The sequence below is a fragment of the Myxocyprinus asiaticus genome, chromosome 45 (assembly GCF_019703515.2).
Source record: "Myxocyprinus asiaticus isolate MX2 ecotype Aquarium Trade chromosome 45, UBuf_Myxa_2, whole genome shotgun sequence".
NCBI classification, from domain to species: Eukaryota; Metazoa; Chordata; class Actinopteri; order Cypriniformes; family Catostomidae; genus Myxocyprinus; species Myxocyprinus asiaticus.
In genome coordinates, this window is record NC_059388.1 from 16,643,120 (window position 1) to 16,664,378 (window position 21,259).

The following is a 21,259-nucleotide window of genomic DNA, read 5'->3' on the forward strand; positions in this document are numbered from 1 at the left end:
GGACCTAATGTGAATAGATAAAACCATGTAAATGATTTGGCTGATTAATCATGAATTATTAAATGAAGCATTTTTCGCTTTATATATTTTGAATAAGGCTGTCAGTTGATTTAAATTTGTAATCAAATTAATTGCACGATGTGGCGGTTAATCAAATTATACAATTAACAATATTTACAAAAGGTCCCCAAATAAAGGTAATTTAGAATATAACAAAAGAATTATAAATATAACATAGTAAATATTATAATTCAGACAAATCCATTGCATTATATACAGTTAGGCTTGGGATCGATGCGTTTTTCACGCATCTATAATCTGAAGATTTTTCCGTTTATTATCAATATATATCTGGATTTTATTTTAGATATAAATCGGGCTGGTCATTGCTCAGTAGTCTTTGTCTTTTCAAACATATTTCTCAACACAACTTTGGTAAAGTGCGAGTATTATCGTAAACTAAACGAAAACTAAATGTAAAAAAAAAAACATTTTCATAAACTGAAATAAAAATTAAAATCAACAACTGGAAAAACTGAAACTAAACTAAAATACATTTTCATGTCCCTGAAAAAACTAATATAATAACTAATCGTAAAAAATATTTTTTCGTTTTCGTTGCGATTTAGGTTTTTTAAAACTTAAACCCGCTATCAGCTTAACATGAAGATGCCACTAGGCGGTGATAGGCTATCTGCTAGTGCTGTTGCCCTCATTACATTAGCAAAGACAGAGCAAGAAGGAATCACTACAGTACCAGAAGTTGGCCTCGGATTTAAGAGGTGTGTCCCGTCAATTCAGTTTCAGCTGTACGGCTCACTGATTCTTTTTTTTTTTTTTTTTTAAATTGTATTTATTTGGAATTAAATATTCTTTTTGGTATCATGTCTGGTATCAATTGCAGGGAAGGGAAGATATTTTATTGCATTGCATGATAATTTGATGATACTTTCATTCTATCAATCCACAGCAATCCGCTCAGAATCTATCTGGTTACCATGACAACGACTCAAGCGCATGGTGCGCTCTGCTGCTCTGTCATCATCCAATGCAAATTAGAAATGCCCAAATGAAAATGCATGTTCAACAAGTTGAAAGAAGCAGATCTATTTCTTTGCACAACACGTGAAAATGTAATTTCATATTCAAACATCAAAATATTTTAACTATTTTAAGTTCCAATGTTGGAAATTTTGTGTAAAAATGTGTAGCTGACAAGAAATTTCAAGCACTGACAAGTCATATCATTATTACACATGCAGTATGACATAATATGGATAGAACAGGCTATTTGGAATTTGTACATTTTTCTCAGCACACCCTGAGATTCGAACTAGCGAACTCCTGGGGTGGTAGCCATCGTCTTTTACCACTGAGCTACCCAGGCCCCCTTAAAAGATGTTATATTGACATTATTCACAAGAGCCTAAAACTTTTGCACAGAACTGTGTGTGTGTGTGTGTGTGTGTGTGTGTGTGTGTGTGTGTGTGTGTGTGTGTGTATATATATATATATATATATATATATATATATATATATATATATATATATATATATATATATATATATACACATATATATATATATTATACACACACACACACACACATACAAACATACACACTGGCGGCCAAAGGTCTGGAATAATGTACAGATTTTGCTGTTTCAGAAGGAAATTGGTACTTTAATTCACCGAAGTGGCATTCAACTGATCACAAAGTATAGTCAGGACATTACTGATGTTAAAAACAGCACCATCACTATTTGAAAAAAGTCATTTTTGATCAAATCTAGACAGACCCCATTTCCAGCAGCCATCACTCAAACACCTTATCCTTGAGTAATCATGCTAAATTGCTAGAAAATCACTTGCCATTATATCAAACACAGTTGAAAGCTATTTGGTTCGTTAAATGATGCTTAACATTGTCTTTGTGTTTGTTTTTGAGTTGCCACAGTATGTAATGGACTGGCATGTCTTAAGGTCAATATTAGGTAAAAAAATGGCAGAAAGAAACCGCTTTCTCTAGAAACTCATCAATCATTGTTTTGAGGAATGAAGGCTATATGATGCTTGAAATTGCCAAAAAACTGAAGATTTCATACAAAGGTGTACACTACAGTCTTCAAAGACAAAGGACAACTGGCTCTAACAAGAACAGAAAGAGATGTGGAAGACCAGATGTACAACTAAACAAGAGGATAAGTACATCAGAGTCTCTAGTTTGAGAAATAGATGCCTCACATGTCCTCAGCTGACAGCTTCATTGAATTCTACCCGCTCAACGCCAGTTTCATGTAGGACAGTAAAGAGAAGACTCAGGGGTGCAGGCCTTATGGGAAGAATTGCAAAGAACTGAAACAGAAAAACAAAAAGAAAAGGTTAGAGTGGGCAAAGAAACACAGACATTGGACAACAAATAATTGGAAAAGAGTGTTATGGATCTTAACCCCATTGAACTTTTTTGGGATCAGCTAGACTAAGGTGCGTGAGAAGTGCCCGACAAGACAGCCACATCTATGGCATAGTGCTACAGGAAGTGTGGGGTGAAATGTCACTGGAGTATCTGGACAAACTGACAGCTAGAATGCCAAGGATCTGCAAAGCTGTCATTGCTGCAAATGGAGGATGTTTTGATGAGAACTCTTTGAAGTAGTTTAAGTAATTAATACATTGTGATCAGTTGAATGCCACTTTGGTGAATAAAAGTAAGAATTTCTTGTGTGTGTGTGTGTGTGTCTGTTTCTCTGTGTCTCTGTGTGTCGAACCCCACAGGTGTCCCAGTTTGAGACTTTCAAAATCTGGTCACCCTATGGAAAACGTGCTAGCCATGTCTGGGACTTCAATTGTGACACATTTGAACCTTTATTGGAATGACTGTTCATTGTGTTGCCAATGCATGATGTTAAAACAAAGAGAACAGAAACAATATAATATCCAGTTATTATTCTGACACACACACACACACACATACTCTTTTCACTCATTCTGTCTTACACCATCAAACATGTTGCACAAATTCCTGTTTTCCCCATTCTATATGTATCACTTGATATAAAAAATGTAATGAAAAACTAAACTATAAAATATTTAAAAACTAAACTAAAACCAACAAAGAACTAACAAACAAAACGAAATAAAAACTAAATTAAAACTTTAAAACTATTATAACCTTGTACCCCACTCTTTCTTAATGTTAATTTACATAGTTACCTGCTCTCTTCAGGCAAACCTTTGCTTCGTTGACATCGACAACCACTGCATTGAGCTGCCTGAAGACTTTCCTCAGTTCCCCAACAAGACTGAGTTCATCCAAGAGCTGAGTGAGGTGTTGCTCAGTTTTGGCTTGTCTCCAGAGGGCAGCAACAGCTCTCTTGCACCTCCAGTCACCACACAGACCTCCACACTGGAGGTCAAGCTAAAAAGCACGTGTCTCAGCAAATTAGTGGATGACAAGAGGAACGGGAACCTTGGCGGAGAAGTACTGGACGTCTTAGAGCTTCTTCAGGGCAACCCAACTCTAGAGCGACTGCAGGCTCTGGCCAAGAGGACTGGGGTGAAAGTGGCCCATTTGGAGGTGTTGGAAGCAGGGCAGAAGGCCACAGGGGAGGAGGGTGTTGGAGGAAGATCTCCTGCAGAGGAAGAGGAGCTGTGGAATGCTAAACTGAACGTGCAGCTGAGGGAGGTGGTTGCCGCACGCTTCACAACGATGTTTACGGACTACGAGTCGTTTGTGATTCAGAATTCACCAGATTTGGAGTCCTGGCTGACCAACAGAGAGCAGATGCACAACTTTGACAAGGTGAATAACATTCTACACATAAACATGCACATAATATAAACATGGGTCCCACAGTCACAGAACACCTTGAAATATCTGGGAATTAAAAAAAAAGTAATAGCGATATATATTTCTCTAGTTGTGTTTGACTCTGAAATATTTAATCGGCTAGAATTTCCTCTGTGAGTGGAATCTCTGTGAAAAAAATGTTTTTTAATTGATTGATCCATTACATAAATGTGTGTAAGAGTCATATTTTAAGTCCTTTGGTTTCTTTTCTCCTCAGGCCTCATTCCTTTCAGACCAGCCAGAACCATACTTACCCTTTCTGTCACATTTTATTGAGACGCAAATGTTTGCCACCTTCATCGACAACAAGATCATGTCTCAGTGGGAGGAAAAAGAGCCCCTCCTACGAGTGTTTGACGGACGCATTGAAAAGGCCCGCCTCTACAATGTCCGGGCCCCCAACCTGCGGTCTTCAGTCTACCAGAAATGCACTTTCCTCAAGGAGTCTGGTAAGAACTTTGCAGAGTTAGTTGACTGAGATGAGATTCGCTTCTCATAGTTTGCATACCTTTCAAAGGATTCATACCATGAGCAATAAAGTTTTCCATGACCTTTTTAGATAAGAGATTGATGTAATATTATAACTGTAACTTGCACAACTCAACTTCCTTCCTATTTCACAATAAGCTCATTTAACATGCAATGGGATCATTATTTTAAGGGTGCAGCAGCATTCAAAGAGGTCATTCACACGACGTGATTTTGCATCCGTCTGCACTGTTTTTAACTGTTTTTCTATGTAAACCTGCGCTACATCAGACATCTTTAACCATTTTGCCACATCTCGCTCTTTTGTTTTGCATCTCACACTGGAGCTATTTTTTGAGACACCTGCGTTCTGTTGTATTTGTTGCGCTAATTTTTTAGAGAAAAATAACTTGTATGGTCTGAATGGCTCTTCAGATAATCATAAATATCTGGAGTATGACTCACTAGAATATTTACTAACATTAAAAGTTGACCACAGGGAAACAAATTAATAATAAAAAATATGTAATATGGCCCCTGTAAAATAGAAATATTAGTGATGTCGGTCGATTAATTTTTAATCGTATAATTCATAGTTAATCGCAAATAATCACAGATTTTTAAAGTACTGAAATGTTACTCTGTGTATACTACTTTTCCTGTCAAAAAAACACTTATTTCCTTCTTAGAAAACAAAACAAAACAATGTTACACTAATGCTTTAACATTTTCCAAACAAAGCTGTCCACAGTATAAAGATAGAAATAAACTAAAATAGCACCAATTCAAGTAACATCAAACGTCTGCCAAAGTCTAAGTGGGAGGTTGACTAAATGAAAGAACTCTTTCCCCCATAGGATGGATATTCATTGCAATGTGCATTAAATCTCTTATACTCTCATCCTCCACTATATTAATTGGCCGGCAGACTGTGGCAATCATGAAGCCACATTCATGATTCACGTCAGGGCGTCAATGCCAGCGTCAAGCGGCGCTTTGAACTCCACATGAAAAGCGCTTGCAAACAACATCTCGTTCTGCATTTTTGTGATAGTTAAGACTTTGTGTGCTCCTGTGGTCATTAAACTGTGCATTACAGAGGCTGCTTTAGTATTTGCTTTCTGTCACAGGTCCCATCTGGGTGTAATTTGTACAACAAATAGCATTAAGAGGTCCTTTCCCCATCATCTGACACGGATGTTGTGTGTGTGTTTGTGGTGTGTGCGTCAGTGTAATGACTCCAGGCAGACACATCGCAAAATGTTACGCCCTACTCTGACCAGTGTGTATGCTGGTTTATGCTTTATTAATGGTAAATGATGCCTCTTAATCGTGATTAAGAAAAATGAACAAGTTAAATGTTTAATTAATTGCATGCATTGCATAATGCGTTAACTTTGAGAGCTCTAATAAATATATTAAATGAGATGTTTCATTTTTTTTCTTTGTTAAAATACTTTCTCCGATCTCAGTTTAATGTGCAGATATTTTTCTGAAAAGTCTAAATACTGTGGCACCTTCAAAACACAGTCTGCTTGAGTGAATTTGCATCTAGAAATCTATTTGTTGGATACTGAAATTGAAACCATTTTATGCCTTACTGAGCTGTCTATTGTCATATGATCAGCTGAGCGCTTTTTATCATTCTCATTCTGAACTAAGGGTTATTTACCCAGTCATAGCTCAGTCACTGCAAATTGTGTATTTTTATTTGAATGAGTCATGTAGCAAAAAGCAGTACTGCTGCTTACACAAATGATTACAGAGAGTGACAGTTCAAGAGGGCGGATGATGGGCCAGATGAGACGGAGGGAGGAAGAGACCGAGTGTAAGTGTGTAATAAGAGTTTAAAAATGAGGACAGGAGTGCAGAATGAAAGAACTTAAGAACATGTCCTTAAATGAGTCATATGAATGGATCACTTTTGAAAGACTGCCAAATACTGAAAAGAAAAAAGCTAGTGGCCAACACTGTATTGTGCCATCTTACGAAGCTTGTGTGTCTCTGTGTGTGTCTGTCTGTGTGTCTCTGTCTGTCTGTGTGTCTGTCTGTCTGCTTGGTAAGCCCTCAGTAGCATTGTTAGGTCAATAACCTCTTGTCAATTTGAAGGTCACTGTTGTAAGATGGATGCTGCTGTTCTGGCTTAAAATACTTGCTTCTGAAATGCCACACTATGCCCACAGATTCCCGATTAAAGATGCCAGACTGTCTCGATCTACAAAATGTATTATGAAAACAGTTGCCTTGATTATTGGCTATTTGTTACATACTAGCAATACTTGAAACCAGGGTTGTAACCACCATAGACATTGAGGGGGACACGCATTTGTCATATGATTTTCTTCTGTGGAACCTAAAAGGAGATGTTAGGTAGAAAATTTTAGTCTCAGTCACCATTCACTTTCACTGAATATTTTTTTTCCTTGTGACAATGAAAGTGAATGGTGACTGAGGCTGTCAGTCTTCAACATTCTTCTGCGGAAGTTTCCGAAAGAAAATCATACGGGTTTGGAACAATATGAGGGTGAGTAAATGATAACTGAACTCTTACAGAGCTCTGTTGCTCCCCTCCAGCTCAGGCCATTGAGCAACGGCTAAGGAAGATCGATCATACAGCCATCCATCCTCACCTGCTGGATATGAAGATTGGTCAAGGAAAATACCAGCAGGGATTCTTCCCCAGACTGCAGGCTGACGTGCTCGCCACAGGGCCCGCCAACAACAAGTGAGTCTTTCTGTATGAGAGCAAGATCATGTAATGTACCCATTTCAATGTCAATATTAGTTTAGCTTTTTGGACATGGTTGTTCAAAACAAAACCAAAAAAATCTGTGTCAGAGGACAACAGATGTTAAATAAACCGCAACAGGGTGATCAGTATCTCAGCGTGAAGATGTCTGCGAAATAAACAAAGGGACATGAAATACTTGAGTTGGAAAAAAAAAATGTGTGTTACGAGAGACAAAAACTACCACATCTATGTGGGAAATCGTTTGCATGGGACAATGGCCAGTTATAGTTTGGCGGTCATTGTACAAAGATATTTGATCGCAGAATGCAGCAATTGATCAGAATCACGTATTCCAGAAAGCTGTGTAAAAAGGCTTTTATTAATCAGCCTTCAAGTCTATTTTGAATGTATAAGTTGCTTTAAAAATGCATTCAGTAATTGTTTAGATAACTGAACTTTTAAACAAAGAAAAAGTTATAGTAGCATATTTGAAAAAATATGTTTTATAATGATATTTATACATTCAGAAAAAGCGGTGTTGTTCTACATATGGTGCAGGGTGCACATTCAAGAGTGGCACCGTTTGTTGTATGACCAGCCAAATATAACTTGCTTTATCTCGATAATCCCCTATAATTAGACTCTTTCACTCACGGAACAAATTAATCATGGCTCACTGTGTATAGCGCATTTTTGACCTTCCCAACTCCATCCGTGAAGCTGACTCACTTTCTGTCTTAAAAAAAATGACTAAAAACACATCTTTTCCATGAGCACTTAACCAGTCACTTAAAAAATAATAATAATTTAAAAAAAATTCCTTGTTGCATTTTAATCTGTTTTGAATGCTATTCTGATGCTAGTGAAACTTTGTAATATGGCACTTTTCATACCACTGTCTCCTTAAGATGATTCGCTTAAGTGTTCCTCTTTAAGTTGTTTTGCATAAAAGCATCTGCCAAATGAATAAATGTAAGTGTAATTTTTTACAATGGCATTGGTAATTGAGAACTTCTGTTTTTGTGTAATGCTGCATCTATGCCATTTAGAGGCTGTATTTTTCTGAGTGTGATGCCCAATGACTGTATGCTACATCTTATCCAATTTTCGTGTCAGCAATAATTCAAAGCACAATTCTTGATTTTTTTTTTTTTTTTTTGCGCTATCTGTGGGTGTGTGTGCGCAAACTGTGGGTATATTTTATGGTAATGAAGTGCCGCAAAGCACAATTTTGTGCGCTAAAATGTTTGAGAAGCACGTCTAATCTCGGCCCAAAGTCTAAAATCAGTTCCTGTATTTAAAGTTTGGGGATTCCACTAGCAGATGATGGATTAATAATAATAGTAATACGTTTATTTTGTATAGCTCCTTTCAGCTCAAAGGCGCTGTACAGAAATTAAACATTAAACAGAGAAACATGCAATACCAGTCAAAAATTTAGGGTCACTTACTCATTCTTATTATTATTTTCACATTTTAGAATAATAGTAAAGTCATCAAAACTATGGAATAACATAAATGGAATTATGGGAATTATGTTGTGACTAAACAAAATACAAAATAAATCAAAACTGTTATATTTTAGCATCTTCAATGTAGTTACCCTTTGCCTAGAATTTGCAGACATGTACTTGAGGAATCACCCTGGGATGCTTTTTAAACAGTATTGAAGGAGTTCCCATCTATGTTGGGCACTTATTGGCTGCTTTTCTTTACTATTCGGTCCAAGTTATCAATTTCAAAAACTTTTTTTAAAATAATATTGTAGTTTTCTAATGAAGTAAATTATGTTGGCACAATTATATTTTTGTCTACAAAACTAATTTCAAACATTTAAGCATACGTCTTCAGATCATAAGATTTTTTAAGATCATGAGAAACATTTCAGTCAAGTGACTTCAAACTTTTGAACGGCAGTGTATAAAGAATATTCATTACAAAACAATGAACAATGGAAGTGAAGCAAAGCATATTTCAAGCAGATTAGACACAGGCAAGCAGGACGTGAGCCAACAGTCCCAGAGAGGCCGATAGAGAACATTAATCACATACATCGTGGCCCGGAGAAGCACAGCGACAAACAGAGCAGGAGATGCATTGCATACTGCCCATTCACGCTAACAAATTCTTATAAAGGGGCTGTCTTCATTTATAATGACGTTGCTTGACAGGGAATGGAATATATAATAGGCTGCAGGCGGTGCAATAACAGAAGTTCCTCAGAATTAAATTGCACTTGACCCAGCCCATTAGCGCTTCTCACGTAGTTTCGCCAACCCACTTGCGCCTAGACTTGCCGCACGCTTGCAGGAAAATATCAAAACTTCATGTGCATGCCCACTGACTTTGCGCAAATGATGTATCTCATGGCACTGCGCTTAAGGCATGGCACTCTTAAAATAGGGCCCCTCGGTGTCAACATAACAAACACAAATTTGCCGAGTGCACCTTTAATGAAAATTGCATTTGTTTGTTATTAATTTTAATGTCTTTTTAAAGCAAGCATCAAAGTGTGTGTGTGTGTGTGACTGACTAATCTAAATTGTCTTTCAGCAGATGGTCCAGTCGCACATGCTCGACTCAGCGTAGAGTAGACCGACACAGACAGCAGAACGAACATCTGTTGCTGGACAGTGATTTGAAAGAGGTGAGACTGCACTCTTCCTTCCTCTTCAGCCTCTCCTCATGTCTCACCAACCTGTTCAGTGTGCAGCCTTTAATTTGCATGGATACTTTTTTTAACAACATTTCTCCCTTCTTTCGTCTTCTATTTAACTACTGCTTGCAGAGGGTCTCATTTGTCAGATGTTTGTAGATAAAGCTGTCTCTGCATAGATTCACAAAATGAATTAAACTGCTGATTAAAATGCAGTTGAGACATAGTGATTTATAGAGAATTACTGTTTATCACTGAGTGCTGACTGCAGATGATGTCTGAATTGCCAGCTGAAAGTGGTTTACATGCAATTTGACTTGTAAATGGCTCATGATGAATCATACTCAGTACAAAGGCCTCTTGAGCTTTTTGTGATCTGCCTGTTTTCATTTCTAAAGTCTCATTGCTATATCTGAATCTCCATTTTTTTATTTTTTTATTTTGAGCTTTCTTTTCTTTTAAAGACCACATGAAATCACTTGACGAGCAGCTTTATTTCCTGTATTGACTTATTTCCTATTGAAACAGGAAGATGGTCATATCAATCTTTTTGTTTTTTAAATAGACAATTTGCTTTTGTTTACATCACAGCAGTGAACCTTGATTAGCTGTGTGCTTATCAGAACTAGGCTTGGGAACCGAGAACCGGTTCTTGTTCAGAACCAGTTCCATTCTTTAAAAAAATACCAGAATCGTATGTTCTTCGTGACTTTCGGTTCCGTTAACGGTTCTCCAGCATGCAATTTTCTGCCGAAGTGGCTGTAACACCGTCCTCAAATACTCTGACAGTGTTTCCAGCAGCGCATCTCTGCAGCAGCGCTGGCCTCTACTGACTCTACAGCGTAAAAACACACAGGTCTACCAGTGTTTTTAATTCCCAATCGAACGAGTCTCGAGCCGGCTCCTTTTTACAACGTGAAACATATGCGCTTCCGATACAGTTCAATTCCCGAAATAATTATTCAGAGGGGCCGGTTCTTTTGAATTAACAGCGCAAATGATATGGTGCTTCTGGTATAGTCCGATCCCGAAAGAACCATTCAAATGAGCCAGTTCTTTTGAATCTACAGTGTGAAACATACAGCGCTTCCAGTATACAAGTAATCTTATTCTGATGAGCAAGTTATGAATGTTCAGCTTGAAATTAAATAAGAACTGTTGAAATCTCACATGCCTGAAATACAACATTAGGCTTCAAAACACAGTCTAAACTGTCTCTGGAACTGTTACTGTATATTTAATGATGACCTGTGTCTCTATTAAATCAAGCAGTGCAGTTACTGACTGGTTGTTCATATGACAATGTATAATTAAAGATACACAATTTTGTTGTAATAAGTGGAATTTTATAAAATAATAAATTAATTAATGAAATATGCCATCACATTTCATGTTGGTTTAGATTTCTTTATTTTAAATAGAGTAAGGATCTATTATTGGATTGTATTTATGACTCAAAGTCTGCAAACACACCTTTTACAAGAACTGTATTAAATATATTTCTGATTTGTTGTATCTACTCTGTACAAATCTGAAATGATCTCATTATTTGGTAAAAGACAGCAGAGAGTAGTAAATGCAATAAGAATTGCATTTCTCATTTCGAAATAACTCTTTTTTTTTTTTTTTTTTTTTTTTTTTTTAAAGTACAAAAAGAATTACTGGAATCGTTACCGGAATCGTTAAGAAGAATCTGAATCGTACAAGCCTTAACGATTCCCAACCCTAGTCAGAATTAGATGATATGTATTTTGGTCTGTTTTCCGAGAAGAGAAACACTGTTTATTTTGAATGTGTATATCTGCTAATAGTTTATTTAGTCGACTTTTTTTGAGTACACTAGCGTATAGATGACCTCAATGCTAACAGACATGGACTAAAAGCCCACATTTCATGAGGTCTTTAAAGTGTGTTCATGTTTTATTAAGTTTCTCTGTTGTCTTGTGTGACTGTATCGCATTCATGTGCATGCTGCCTTTTTTCTTTCCTTTTCTGTTTCTTTTCTTCATTGTTTGTGTGCGTGTTTGTCGTTTGGATGCTGTGGGGTATGGGTTGTGCCACCTCATGACAGGTGGAGGGGTATTTGCTCCTGCAGAACTCTATGGCTTTCTGGGAGTTGGATAAGGCACCACCCCCACCCGTTAAACTGCCCAAAAAGTCCTTCTCGGCCTACTGTCTGGTATGTGGAGGACTGCCATTATGTGACCAACTTAAACGCATTTCTAACGTGCCCTTAACAAACTCCTCCCTGAAGTCCAGATTCCTTGAAGCTCCACCTACAGACACTCAGTGACCTTTGACCTCTTGTGCACTTAATCCTGCCCCTGGATATTCCCACATGCTCTCATAAACAAGAATTTCCGTAGCGAACGCTCGCCAACCTAGTCACACAAAAATAACAAACCTTTTAGAAGCACACAGAAAAACCACTTTTACTGTGTGATTCAGTGTGTGATTTTTTTTTTTTTTTTTTTTTTTGAACCCCAATGCTTCCTGTTTCCTGTACTGAAAATACCCTAAAGCTTTATAGGGATGTATTATACAGTTTTGTAGAATTTTACATTTTTAGATTCCACGCTTTCTCTCACCCTTAGTAAAAGGCTATTTTTGCTACTGTACCTTTAAGACCTTTAAGATATGTTAGTGACCTTGGTCATGAACGACTTAACTCTTTGCATGTGGAATGAGTAATTACATTTCTGCCAAGCTGATGAATACTGAATAAGTAAATAGGGATGGTCAAATGTTAATGTAATTCTGGTTGTGGCTTCAATACCATGGTGATTTCTAATTGGCTCGTTTTAGCAGCTTGGTTTTTCATAAATGATCTGGGTGGGCTGGGCGGTTTGAGTTGCAAACATTAAAGTATGTCTACATAGTAGTCGAACTTGAGCTGTTATTTCAACGTGCAAGGACATGTTTGATTATTACGGATCCCCTTAGAGGACAGGGCGGGAATTTTTTTCTGAAATAGTTTTTCACGCAATAAGTTTTGCATGCCCTCTCAATAGTTTACGTTCCGTCGCAATAAATTTACCATGGTTTTAATACAGTAACCACATTTTAACCATGATATTTGTAGTGAAATCATAGTGGTAATACAGGAAAATGAAAACTATATGAATAAAAATCATAATTTTGTGGTAATTATGGTTTTACTACACAAATACCATAGTTTAACTATAGTTTTACTATAGTAATATTGTAGATTTTAGTAACCATGACTGTTTTAGGCTAACCAGTTTTTGTTTTTTTGGGCAGAAACCATGGTTTTAATACAGTATAGTAACCATGGTTTTACTATAGATTTACCATGATAAATGGTAAATTTTTTTTTTATTACCATAGTTTTCATTTTCCTGTATTATTATTATTATTATTATTATTACTGTGGTTTTACTACTAATATCAAGGTTAAAATATGGCTACTATAGTAAAACCATGGTAAATTTATTGCAAGGTCATGCTAAACTTAATGCAAGGGAATGCAAACTATTGCGAGGGAATGCAAAACTCTAAAAAATAAATAAATAAATAAATAAATAAGAAATAATTTTAAAAAATCCCATCCTGTCCTCTAAGGGGCTCCATAGATTTTGTCCCCTTTTAAAAGCAAAGACTTTTAAATTCGACCTTGACATTTACTTGATTTAAAGTGAGCCAGATAATGTATTTGAACCTCTCTCGCTGCGTGTGATCTCATATATGTCTGTGCCTTGATCTCTATTTAGAAACACATGCAGGAAGCCCGTAACCTGGGGAAGAACCTGAGACAACCCAAACTATCAGACCTCTCTCCAGCTGTCATCGCTCAGACCAACTGGAAGTTTGTGGAGGGCTTACTGAAAGAATGCAAGATGAAGGTCTGGATGAGTTTAACAAATATGATCTAAACACAAGCTTAATTTCTGGTCTTACTTTATTGTCATTAAAGAGACTTTAGAGAGAAGGCAGATCAGCGAGAAAAGTGTCTGGCATGTTGTTTTTAAATGGTGTTTATTGGTGGATTCTTAGACCAAGCGTATGCTGGTGGAGAAGATGGGGAGAGAGGCTGTTGAACTGGGACACGGAGAGGCAAATATCACAGGGCTGGAGGAGAACACGCTCATAGCAAGCCTGTGCGACCTACTGGAGAGAATATGGAGCCATGGCCTACAGGTCAAACAGGTGAGGTTGACGCACATAAACACTGGATGATGCATTGGTGCAACACAACCTGTTGCTAGTAAGCATTGTTTTCTGTAATCTTTGTTTATAGGGGAAGTCTGCACTGTGGTCTCATTTATTGCACTACCAGGCGAGAGAAGAGAAGAATGAACTCCAGTCCGAGTCGCCAGGTAAAAAATCTTCCTCATGCATACATGCAGTACGTTTACATATGCTTTTAAAATCGAGCTACAGCAGGTTTTTGCGTAATCAAGTTACAGTCTTCATCTGTCTGTCCAGGTATGCATGACACAATGCGTAATCAAATATTTGATGTGTAAATACACCTCACGCATCACTTGATGCCATGCTGAGGCCAATTGTGGTTTGATTAACATGTATACCCTTTACTAAAATTGAAGAGCAGCAGAGTTCTGGCAAACTCTTCATTGTCGCTAAAGGTTTGCTGTAGGTTCACCACTACCGGTGAAGAGCTGCAAACTTCTGCCAAAGATTTGCAGAAAATTGCAAGCTCATTTGCATGTGAAAATAGTGAGTGAGAAATTTGCAGCAAGTTTACATTTACATTTAGTTATTGAGCAGACACTTTTATCCAAAGCGACTTACAAATGAGGAGCATACCAAGCAATTTGTCATAGAATAGTCAACAATATCTGCAGTATCCCACTGCCAAGTTCTTAACGTGGCTGGAGTAGTATAGAAGCTAAATAGTTCACTGACCGCAGAGAGCGAGTTGGGACATAGACCTAGAGGTGTGAATTGAAGTAAGAGGGTGCTGTTCCACTGGCTGTCCTGAAGCCCAGAGTCAAAGACTTGAATTTGATGCGGGCAGCTACTGGTAGCCAGAGGAGTGAAATCAAGAGTGGGATGACGTGAGCCCTCTTTCGCTGATTGAAGACCAGATGCCCCTTTGAGTTCTGGACCATCTGCAGTGGCTTATTCGTTCTAGCTAGGAGGCCGGCCAACAGAGCATTACAGTAGTCCAGTCTTGAGATGACCAGAGCTTGGACCTAGAGCTGTGCAGCATATTCAGACAGAAAAGGTCTGATTTTCCTGATGTTGTTAAGTGGGAACCTGCAAGAACGGGCGGTTGATTAGATGTGAGCTGTGAAGTTAAGCTGGTCATCTACCATCACTCTCAGGTTCCAAGTGATCCTGGTTGGCGTTAGTGTAGTAGTAGTTTAGTGTAGTTTGTCAGAACTCTAGATTTTTTTTAAGGGACATGCTGGACAAAGCCAAGCTACAATCTTGGTCTGAAACATTGTACTTGTATGGTTTTAGTCAGACTAAAGCCTTTATGTGACATTTTAAAAAAAGACTCATTTTTGTTTTAGTCCAACTGAAATGTAACTTTTAAAGCGCATGTAAACGTAGCTAGATGCGTTTGTTGATGTAACTGTACATTGTTAGAGGCCTAACATTTCTACATTCTCCTCACAAAGGGATTTAAATGCTGTTGTGTTTAAGAGTAATAAAACTGGTGTATGTATGTGTTTCTCTCTGTACAGTGTCTAATGGGCAGGAAAGACGTAAGCTGGAGTCCAGTGTTGGCCTTCCTGTGTTACGTGTATCACTAACACAGGATATGAGGTGCGTTCACTGTCTGGGGACAGTTTAATGTTGTAAACTGCAGTGCATACGGGAGTGATTAATAATTCAGCTGGGTAATTTTTAAATGAAGATGATGTTCTTGTTGTTAACAGAGACCGATCGATGTACACCCACAATGTTCTGTTGCTTCTGGCCTTTCCAACCCACATATACTCAATTACACGATTGCTTTTGTTTTTGCTGTTTCTCTCTCTCTGTCGTTCTTTTTCTCTCTTTTAAACTCTCAGACACATCCAGAACATGGGGGAGATTAAGACAGATGTAGGTCGAGCACGTGCCTGGATCCGTCTGTCTCTGGAGAAAAAACTGCTTTCCCAGCATCTCAAACAGCTGTTGTCTAACCAGGTTTTAACCAAGTACGATAGTTCACACACTTACAATCATACTCCACTTTACAGAGACTCACACACACAAACACATCACAGATACGATGGGGTTCAAAAGTCCACTAGTGAAAATGCTTCTGTTTTTTCATTACAAACAATATTATTAGCATAACAATTTGAGTGCAAAGTTGAATTTAAGATTCAGTATTTCAGTACACACACGCTGACCTGTTTTAAGTAGATGCACCTGTTTTTAAGTATGTGATGTTCCCACAGGAAGCTGTACAAGCGTTACGCTTTCTTGCGTTGTGAAGAGGAAAAAGAGCAGTTTCTCTTTCATCTCCTGAGTCTGAATGCTGTGGACTACTTCTGTTTCACCAGCGTCTTCACCACCATAAGTACGTCCCAAAGAAAGACGCACACACATACAGCTGTACAGATATGCAAACCAGGGCCGTGACCACCATAGACATTGAGGAAGAAAACATCCCCTGGTTGAGCAAAATGGGTTTCCAATTAGTTGATTAACTCAATGATCAATTCTTAAAGTACATGTGGTCAGTCCCAATCTTGAGTATTTGTTTACTTTTTGATGCAAACCCTTACACACACACACACACACGGCAGAAAAACAGTATCTCTCTCCATCCATCTATCCATCATGTCCAGCTCTGTGTATAAAGACATTTCATGCTACCGATGGCATGAAGAGATAGAGAAGGATTGAGGCACAAAGAATTCATATTAATGTGCTGTAGGTTTTGAAAATATAGTTTAGGAACAATGCATTACCACTGGGAATATATTTTCAATCAGGCAGGAAATCAATATTTTTTTTGTCTTCTGTATAATGCCCTGTTTACTGCCATACTGTATTTACACACTCTTTTTACCCCCCAAGTGATTCCATATCGGGCTGTCATCATCCCCATCAAGAAGCTTAGTAATGCCATGACGACGTCCAATCCCTGGTTGTGTGTGTCTGGCGAGCTGGGTGACTCAGGCATCCTGCAGATCACTAAGAACGTTCTGGAAATGACGTTTGATGTGAGTGCCGTGACATTTCACTTTAGATATCCTGCTCCATATTCACAATGGCTGAAACTGATATAGCTATTTATATTGGGTGTGGCACACATTTTGTATTCCTGTTGGACGGTAAGATTGCAGACCTTTCAGACATCTGCTAACTATGATAGAGATTTAACAAAACTAAGTCATTGCAAGTAGAATGTGACGATAACAGGTGATAGTTGACATTTCACGACCAAATCGACAGAAGAAAATGAGAAATTATATTTTGCATCAAGAAAGTTAAGCCTGCTTTTAAGAACATCAAGATTTTTTGCATTATTTTAATGACAATTGAGCACATTTTCCCCAAAAATTCTCATTACTGTAATGCATGCCATAATGGATGTTTTAATTTGGAGTTTTGTAATTCCCATTATTTTAAATGGTGATTAATCTTGGTAAATTATAATTAAATTTATTAGAATATTTTTCTGCATTAGAGTAAGAAATGGATAAATATATTTATTAAATACAATATTTTTATTTGTATAACAAATACGATGAATAAATACATTACAATTTAAAAATATATTATTCTTTTTTTCACATTACAGTAATAAAATTTGGGTGGCATGAAAAGTACTTAAATGTCATGAAAATAATTGTAATGGTCCTAAAAATAGGCTTTATCTTAATTTTTGTAAGCAAATTTGATTAAATAACGAATTAAATGGATAGTTCACCCAAAAATGTAAATTCTCTCATCATTTACTCATTTTGGTGATTCACATTCTTCATGCATATACCGCCATCTACTGGGAAGGGAGAATAATTTATAGTAAAAAAAAAAAAAGGACTGAAATATTTATGTTTCTCACCCACACCTGTCATATATCTTCTGAAGACATGGATTAAACCACTGGAGTCATATGGATTACATTTATGTTGCATTATTATCCTTTTTGGACCTTTTAAAGTTCTGGCCACCATTCACTTTCATTGTATGGACCTACAGAGCTGAAATATTTTTCTAAAAATCTTCATTTGTGTTCAGCAGAAGAAAGAAATACACATCTGGAATGGCTTGAGGGTGAGAAAATGATGAGAGAATTTTCCTTTTTTGTGTGAACTATCACTAATTATTTGATAAATTATTTTTCTTTGAACAAAATATAATTTCTTAATTCTTTTTTTTTTTTTTTTCAATTATGACTCAGATGTGGTTTTAACAGGTTTCACTCAACAGCTGTTGGGAAATGTGTTATTTTGCATTGTACTTTTGAAAGGTTTTGTGGATTCTTTCAGTTCTGAAATGTCACTTGATGTCCAGATTATTTTTGTGCCAAACTGTAATGACTCGCATGTGTTGGTTATCAAAAATCTCTCTCTGTATATTTTTGCGCTGCCAGTAAGCCAAGGAAGGAAATATTATTGTTAGCCCTGCCCCGTAGTGGGAGTTGAGCCATGAGGAGAGCCAGTCACTGCCATTTGTCTTGCTGTCAATCACCTATCGTGTTCTAACTCATTATGTGTCCTCTCACAGTCTGCCTTTAGGCCTCACACGCACATCTCCATCGCCTACAAGGTTAGGTGCACATGCATCCATTTTATTCCTCCCTCTCTCTCTCCATCCATCTCTTCCTCCATATTTCTGCTTGCCACTCTGAAATCTCCTCTTTTCCTTTGTGTTCCTCTCAAGCTTGACATTTTGTTAATTTTTGAATCTTAGTTTCATACAACAGATATTTTTAATATGGCAGACATGTAAATGTGGGAAAAAATTTTTTTAGACATCATAAAAAAAAAAAATCCACTGCAATCAGACAAACAGGTTGTACCGCCCCCAATCTCATGCCATTGGCAGAGAGCTGCCTCCAAGTTTTTTTTTTTGAATGGCTAACAATTTTTACAGGGTCTAGGGCTGTCACAGTGATTAGTGTGATTTCTCAGGGTACCATTTATGGTATGCAAAAAATTTTGAAATGAGATTAACAGTTAAAATATCCAAAATATGTGTCTTTTTTTCATTGCTTATACACTTGGATTGTTAGGTTACATCCCTAGATGTATTACATCCTAAGGGGCTGTTCAGACCAAACATGTTCTTGTGCTAAAAAGCTAGATGCAGCACAACAAATATAACAGAACGCAGATGTCTCGAAACAGGTTTTTAAAATGTGCATTTTTTTTTTAACTTGAGACGTACTCCTGCGTGAGATGCTGAAAAAATGTCTAAATGCGGCCCAACTGTCAAATATGTCCATCTGCACATGTTGACATTGAAAAATAATTGGAAAAACAGAGCAGATACATGCAAAAGACGCATTCGGTGTGAATGGCCCCTGACTGTAGAAACTTGTCTTATCGGTTTAGTAACCATGGCAATTTCAGAATCATAATTTGAATTGGAATTTTTATTTAAAGGAATATTCCGGGTTCAATACAAGTTAAGCTCAATAGTCAACATTTGTTGCATAATGTTGATTAATGTTAAAATTAGTTTAGAATTGTTTCTCATTTTCTCAAAAAAAAAATCAAGGTTACAGTGAGGCACTTACAATGGAAGTGAATGGGGCCAATTTTTGGAGGGTTTAAAGGCAGAAATGTGAAGCTTATAATTTTATAAAAGCACTTACATTACATTAATTCTTCTGTTAAAACTTTTATTATTTGAGCTGTAAAGTTGTTTAAATCATGGTCTTTAAGGGTTTTAGTATTTACGTCGTCATGGCAACAAAGTTGTAAAATTGGCTATAACTACACAGAAAAGGTTAGTAATAGTATTATCAAAATAAAATCATGTTAACACGTAAATTGTTTCAGTTTTGTGGCGATACTCTTGAAACGGTGAGTATTTGAATGTTTACGGATTGGCCCCCATTCACTTCCATTGTAAAGGAGGGACAAGTCAAAATGAATATTTCTGTAATCATCATTATGCCACAAATGCTGTCGATTGAGCTCAACTTGTATTGAAACCGGACCATTCCTTTAAAACTTAGATGATAGTAAATCTCTGAAATACGTCTCCTGGGTCTTTGTTTGTATAAGGGTGTTGTGTTCTGTTTACTATGGTCTAAAACAATTACAATGTACTATACACTTTTACTGTCTTGGAGTCACTTTGTTTTTTTGTTGTTGTGATTTTTTTTTATTTTTATTTTTTTATTTTTCGCCCCAATTTGGAATTCCCAATTCCCTAAGTCCTCGTGGTGGCATAGTGACTCGCCTCAGTCCGGGTGGCGGAGGACGAATCTCAGTTGCCTCCACGTCTGAGACCGTCAACCCACGCATCTTATCACGTGGCTTGTTGAGCACGTTACCGTGGAGACATAGTGCGTGTGGAGGCTTCACGGCATCCACGCACAACTCTCCACGCACCCCACCGAGAGCGAACCACATTATAGCGACCACGAGGAGGTTACCCCATGTGACTCTGCCCACCCTAGCAGCCGGGCCAATTTGGTTGCTTAGGACACCTGTCTGGAGTCACTCACCATTCCCTGGGATTCGTACTCACGAACTCCAGGTGTGGTAGTCAGCGTATTTACTCGCTGAGCTACCCAGGCCCCCTTGGTGTCACTTTTAAAAATGCAGCACAGACCCTCGGTTTGTGGGTTTGTTCAGTTATTGAAAGACAGCCACTCAATGGCTGTCACATTGTTATCTCGATCTCTGTATGTATGTGTCTTACAGTGTCAGAATCTCGGAAAGCTGACAACAGTGCAGCTGGGTCACGATAATTCTGGCTTGCTTGCCAAGTGGCTGGTGGATTGTGTCATGGTCCGCAATGAGATCACCGGACACACATATAAGTACGGCCTACTCTTATCTCTTCCCCGTCACTAATTTTCTCATTCGCTTTATTTTGACGTTCCTTGTATGGTTTTGACATTATTCACTTGTTACCCTTTCCAGGTTCCCTTGTGGTAAGTGGCTTGGGAAGGGTGTCGACGATGGCAGTCTTGAGCGAGTTCTGATTGGTGAATTTGTAGTTCCGTACAACGATGACGAAGGTGGACGAGGGTCTAAAACTCCGCCTTGTCAGCGCTCACCTTCACAGATTCGGCGGATCAGCATCACATCACTTACGGGCCGTGGAAATAGTGAGTTCTGCTGATTTATTTTCTTTCTGTGTCGACGTTAGCTGTTTTGAGTTGATAAGACTCATACTAGTTAGTGGAAGTGTCTGCCCTGTTTTTCTATCATGTTTATTTCTATTCTTTGTTCTTCTGGTTAAAAGCAATCTTTCTCTCATTAGAACCAACAACAGTTCAGATACAGGAATCAATCGGCGAATCAGTGAACAACATTATAAAGCATTTCCACAAACCAGAGAAAGAGGCAAGTATGACTCAGCCACTTATGAATGTCATCGCTCCACATCTGCCTTTGTCACTTTTTTTTAATCTGACATTCTCTCCATCTTTACTTC

The 21,259-nt window shown here is 37.7% G+C and overlaps 1 protein-coding gene across 7 annotated transcripts in view; it reads left to right on the forward strand.

The window, feature by feature from the left end:
- LOC127435093 (DENN domain-containing protein 5B-like) overlaps positions 1-21,259 on the forward strand; it is a 70,259-nt gene that overhangs the window by 43,634 nt on the left and 5,366 nt on the right. For 2 of the 7 annotated variants that reach the window (XM_051688274.1, XM_051688276.1), the window contains 14 exons: positions 3,228-3,803; positions 4,069-4,300; positions 6,894-7,044; positions 9,604-9,697; positions 13,438-13,569; positions 13,721-13,873; positions 13,965-14,043; positions 15,382-15,463; positions 15,712-15,840; positions 16,087-16,208; positions 16,712-16,857; positions 20,521-20,639; positions 20,743-20,930; positions 21,086-21,168. In XM_051688274.1, the coding sequence (XP_051544234.1) occupies positions 3,228-3,803; positions 4,069-4,300; positions 6,894-7,044; positions 9,604-9,697; positions 13,438-13,569; positions 13,721-13,873; positions 13,965-14,043; positions 15,382-15,463; positions 15,712-15,840; positions 16,087-16,208; positions 16,712-16,857; positions 20,521-20,639; positions 20,743-20,930; positions 21,086-21,168 (2,286 nt within the window). Of the gene's footprint in view, positions 1-3,227; positions 3,804-4,068; positions 4,301-6,893; positions 7,045-9,603; positions 9,698-11,777; positions 11,886-13,437; positions 13,570-13,720; positions 13,874-13,964; positions 14,044-15,381; positions 15,464-15,711; positions 15,841-16,086; positions 16,209-16,711; positions 16,858-18,367; positions 18,410-20,520; positions 20,640-20,742; positions 20,931-21,085; positions 21,169-21,259 lie in introns of all 7 variants that reach the window. The other 5 variants (XM_051688275.1, XM_051688277.1, XM_051688271.1 and 2 more) reach the window with 4 other exon arrangements.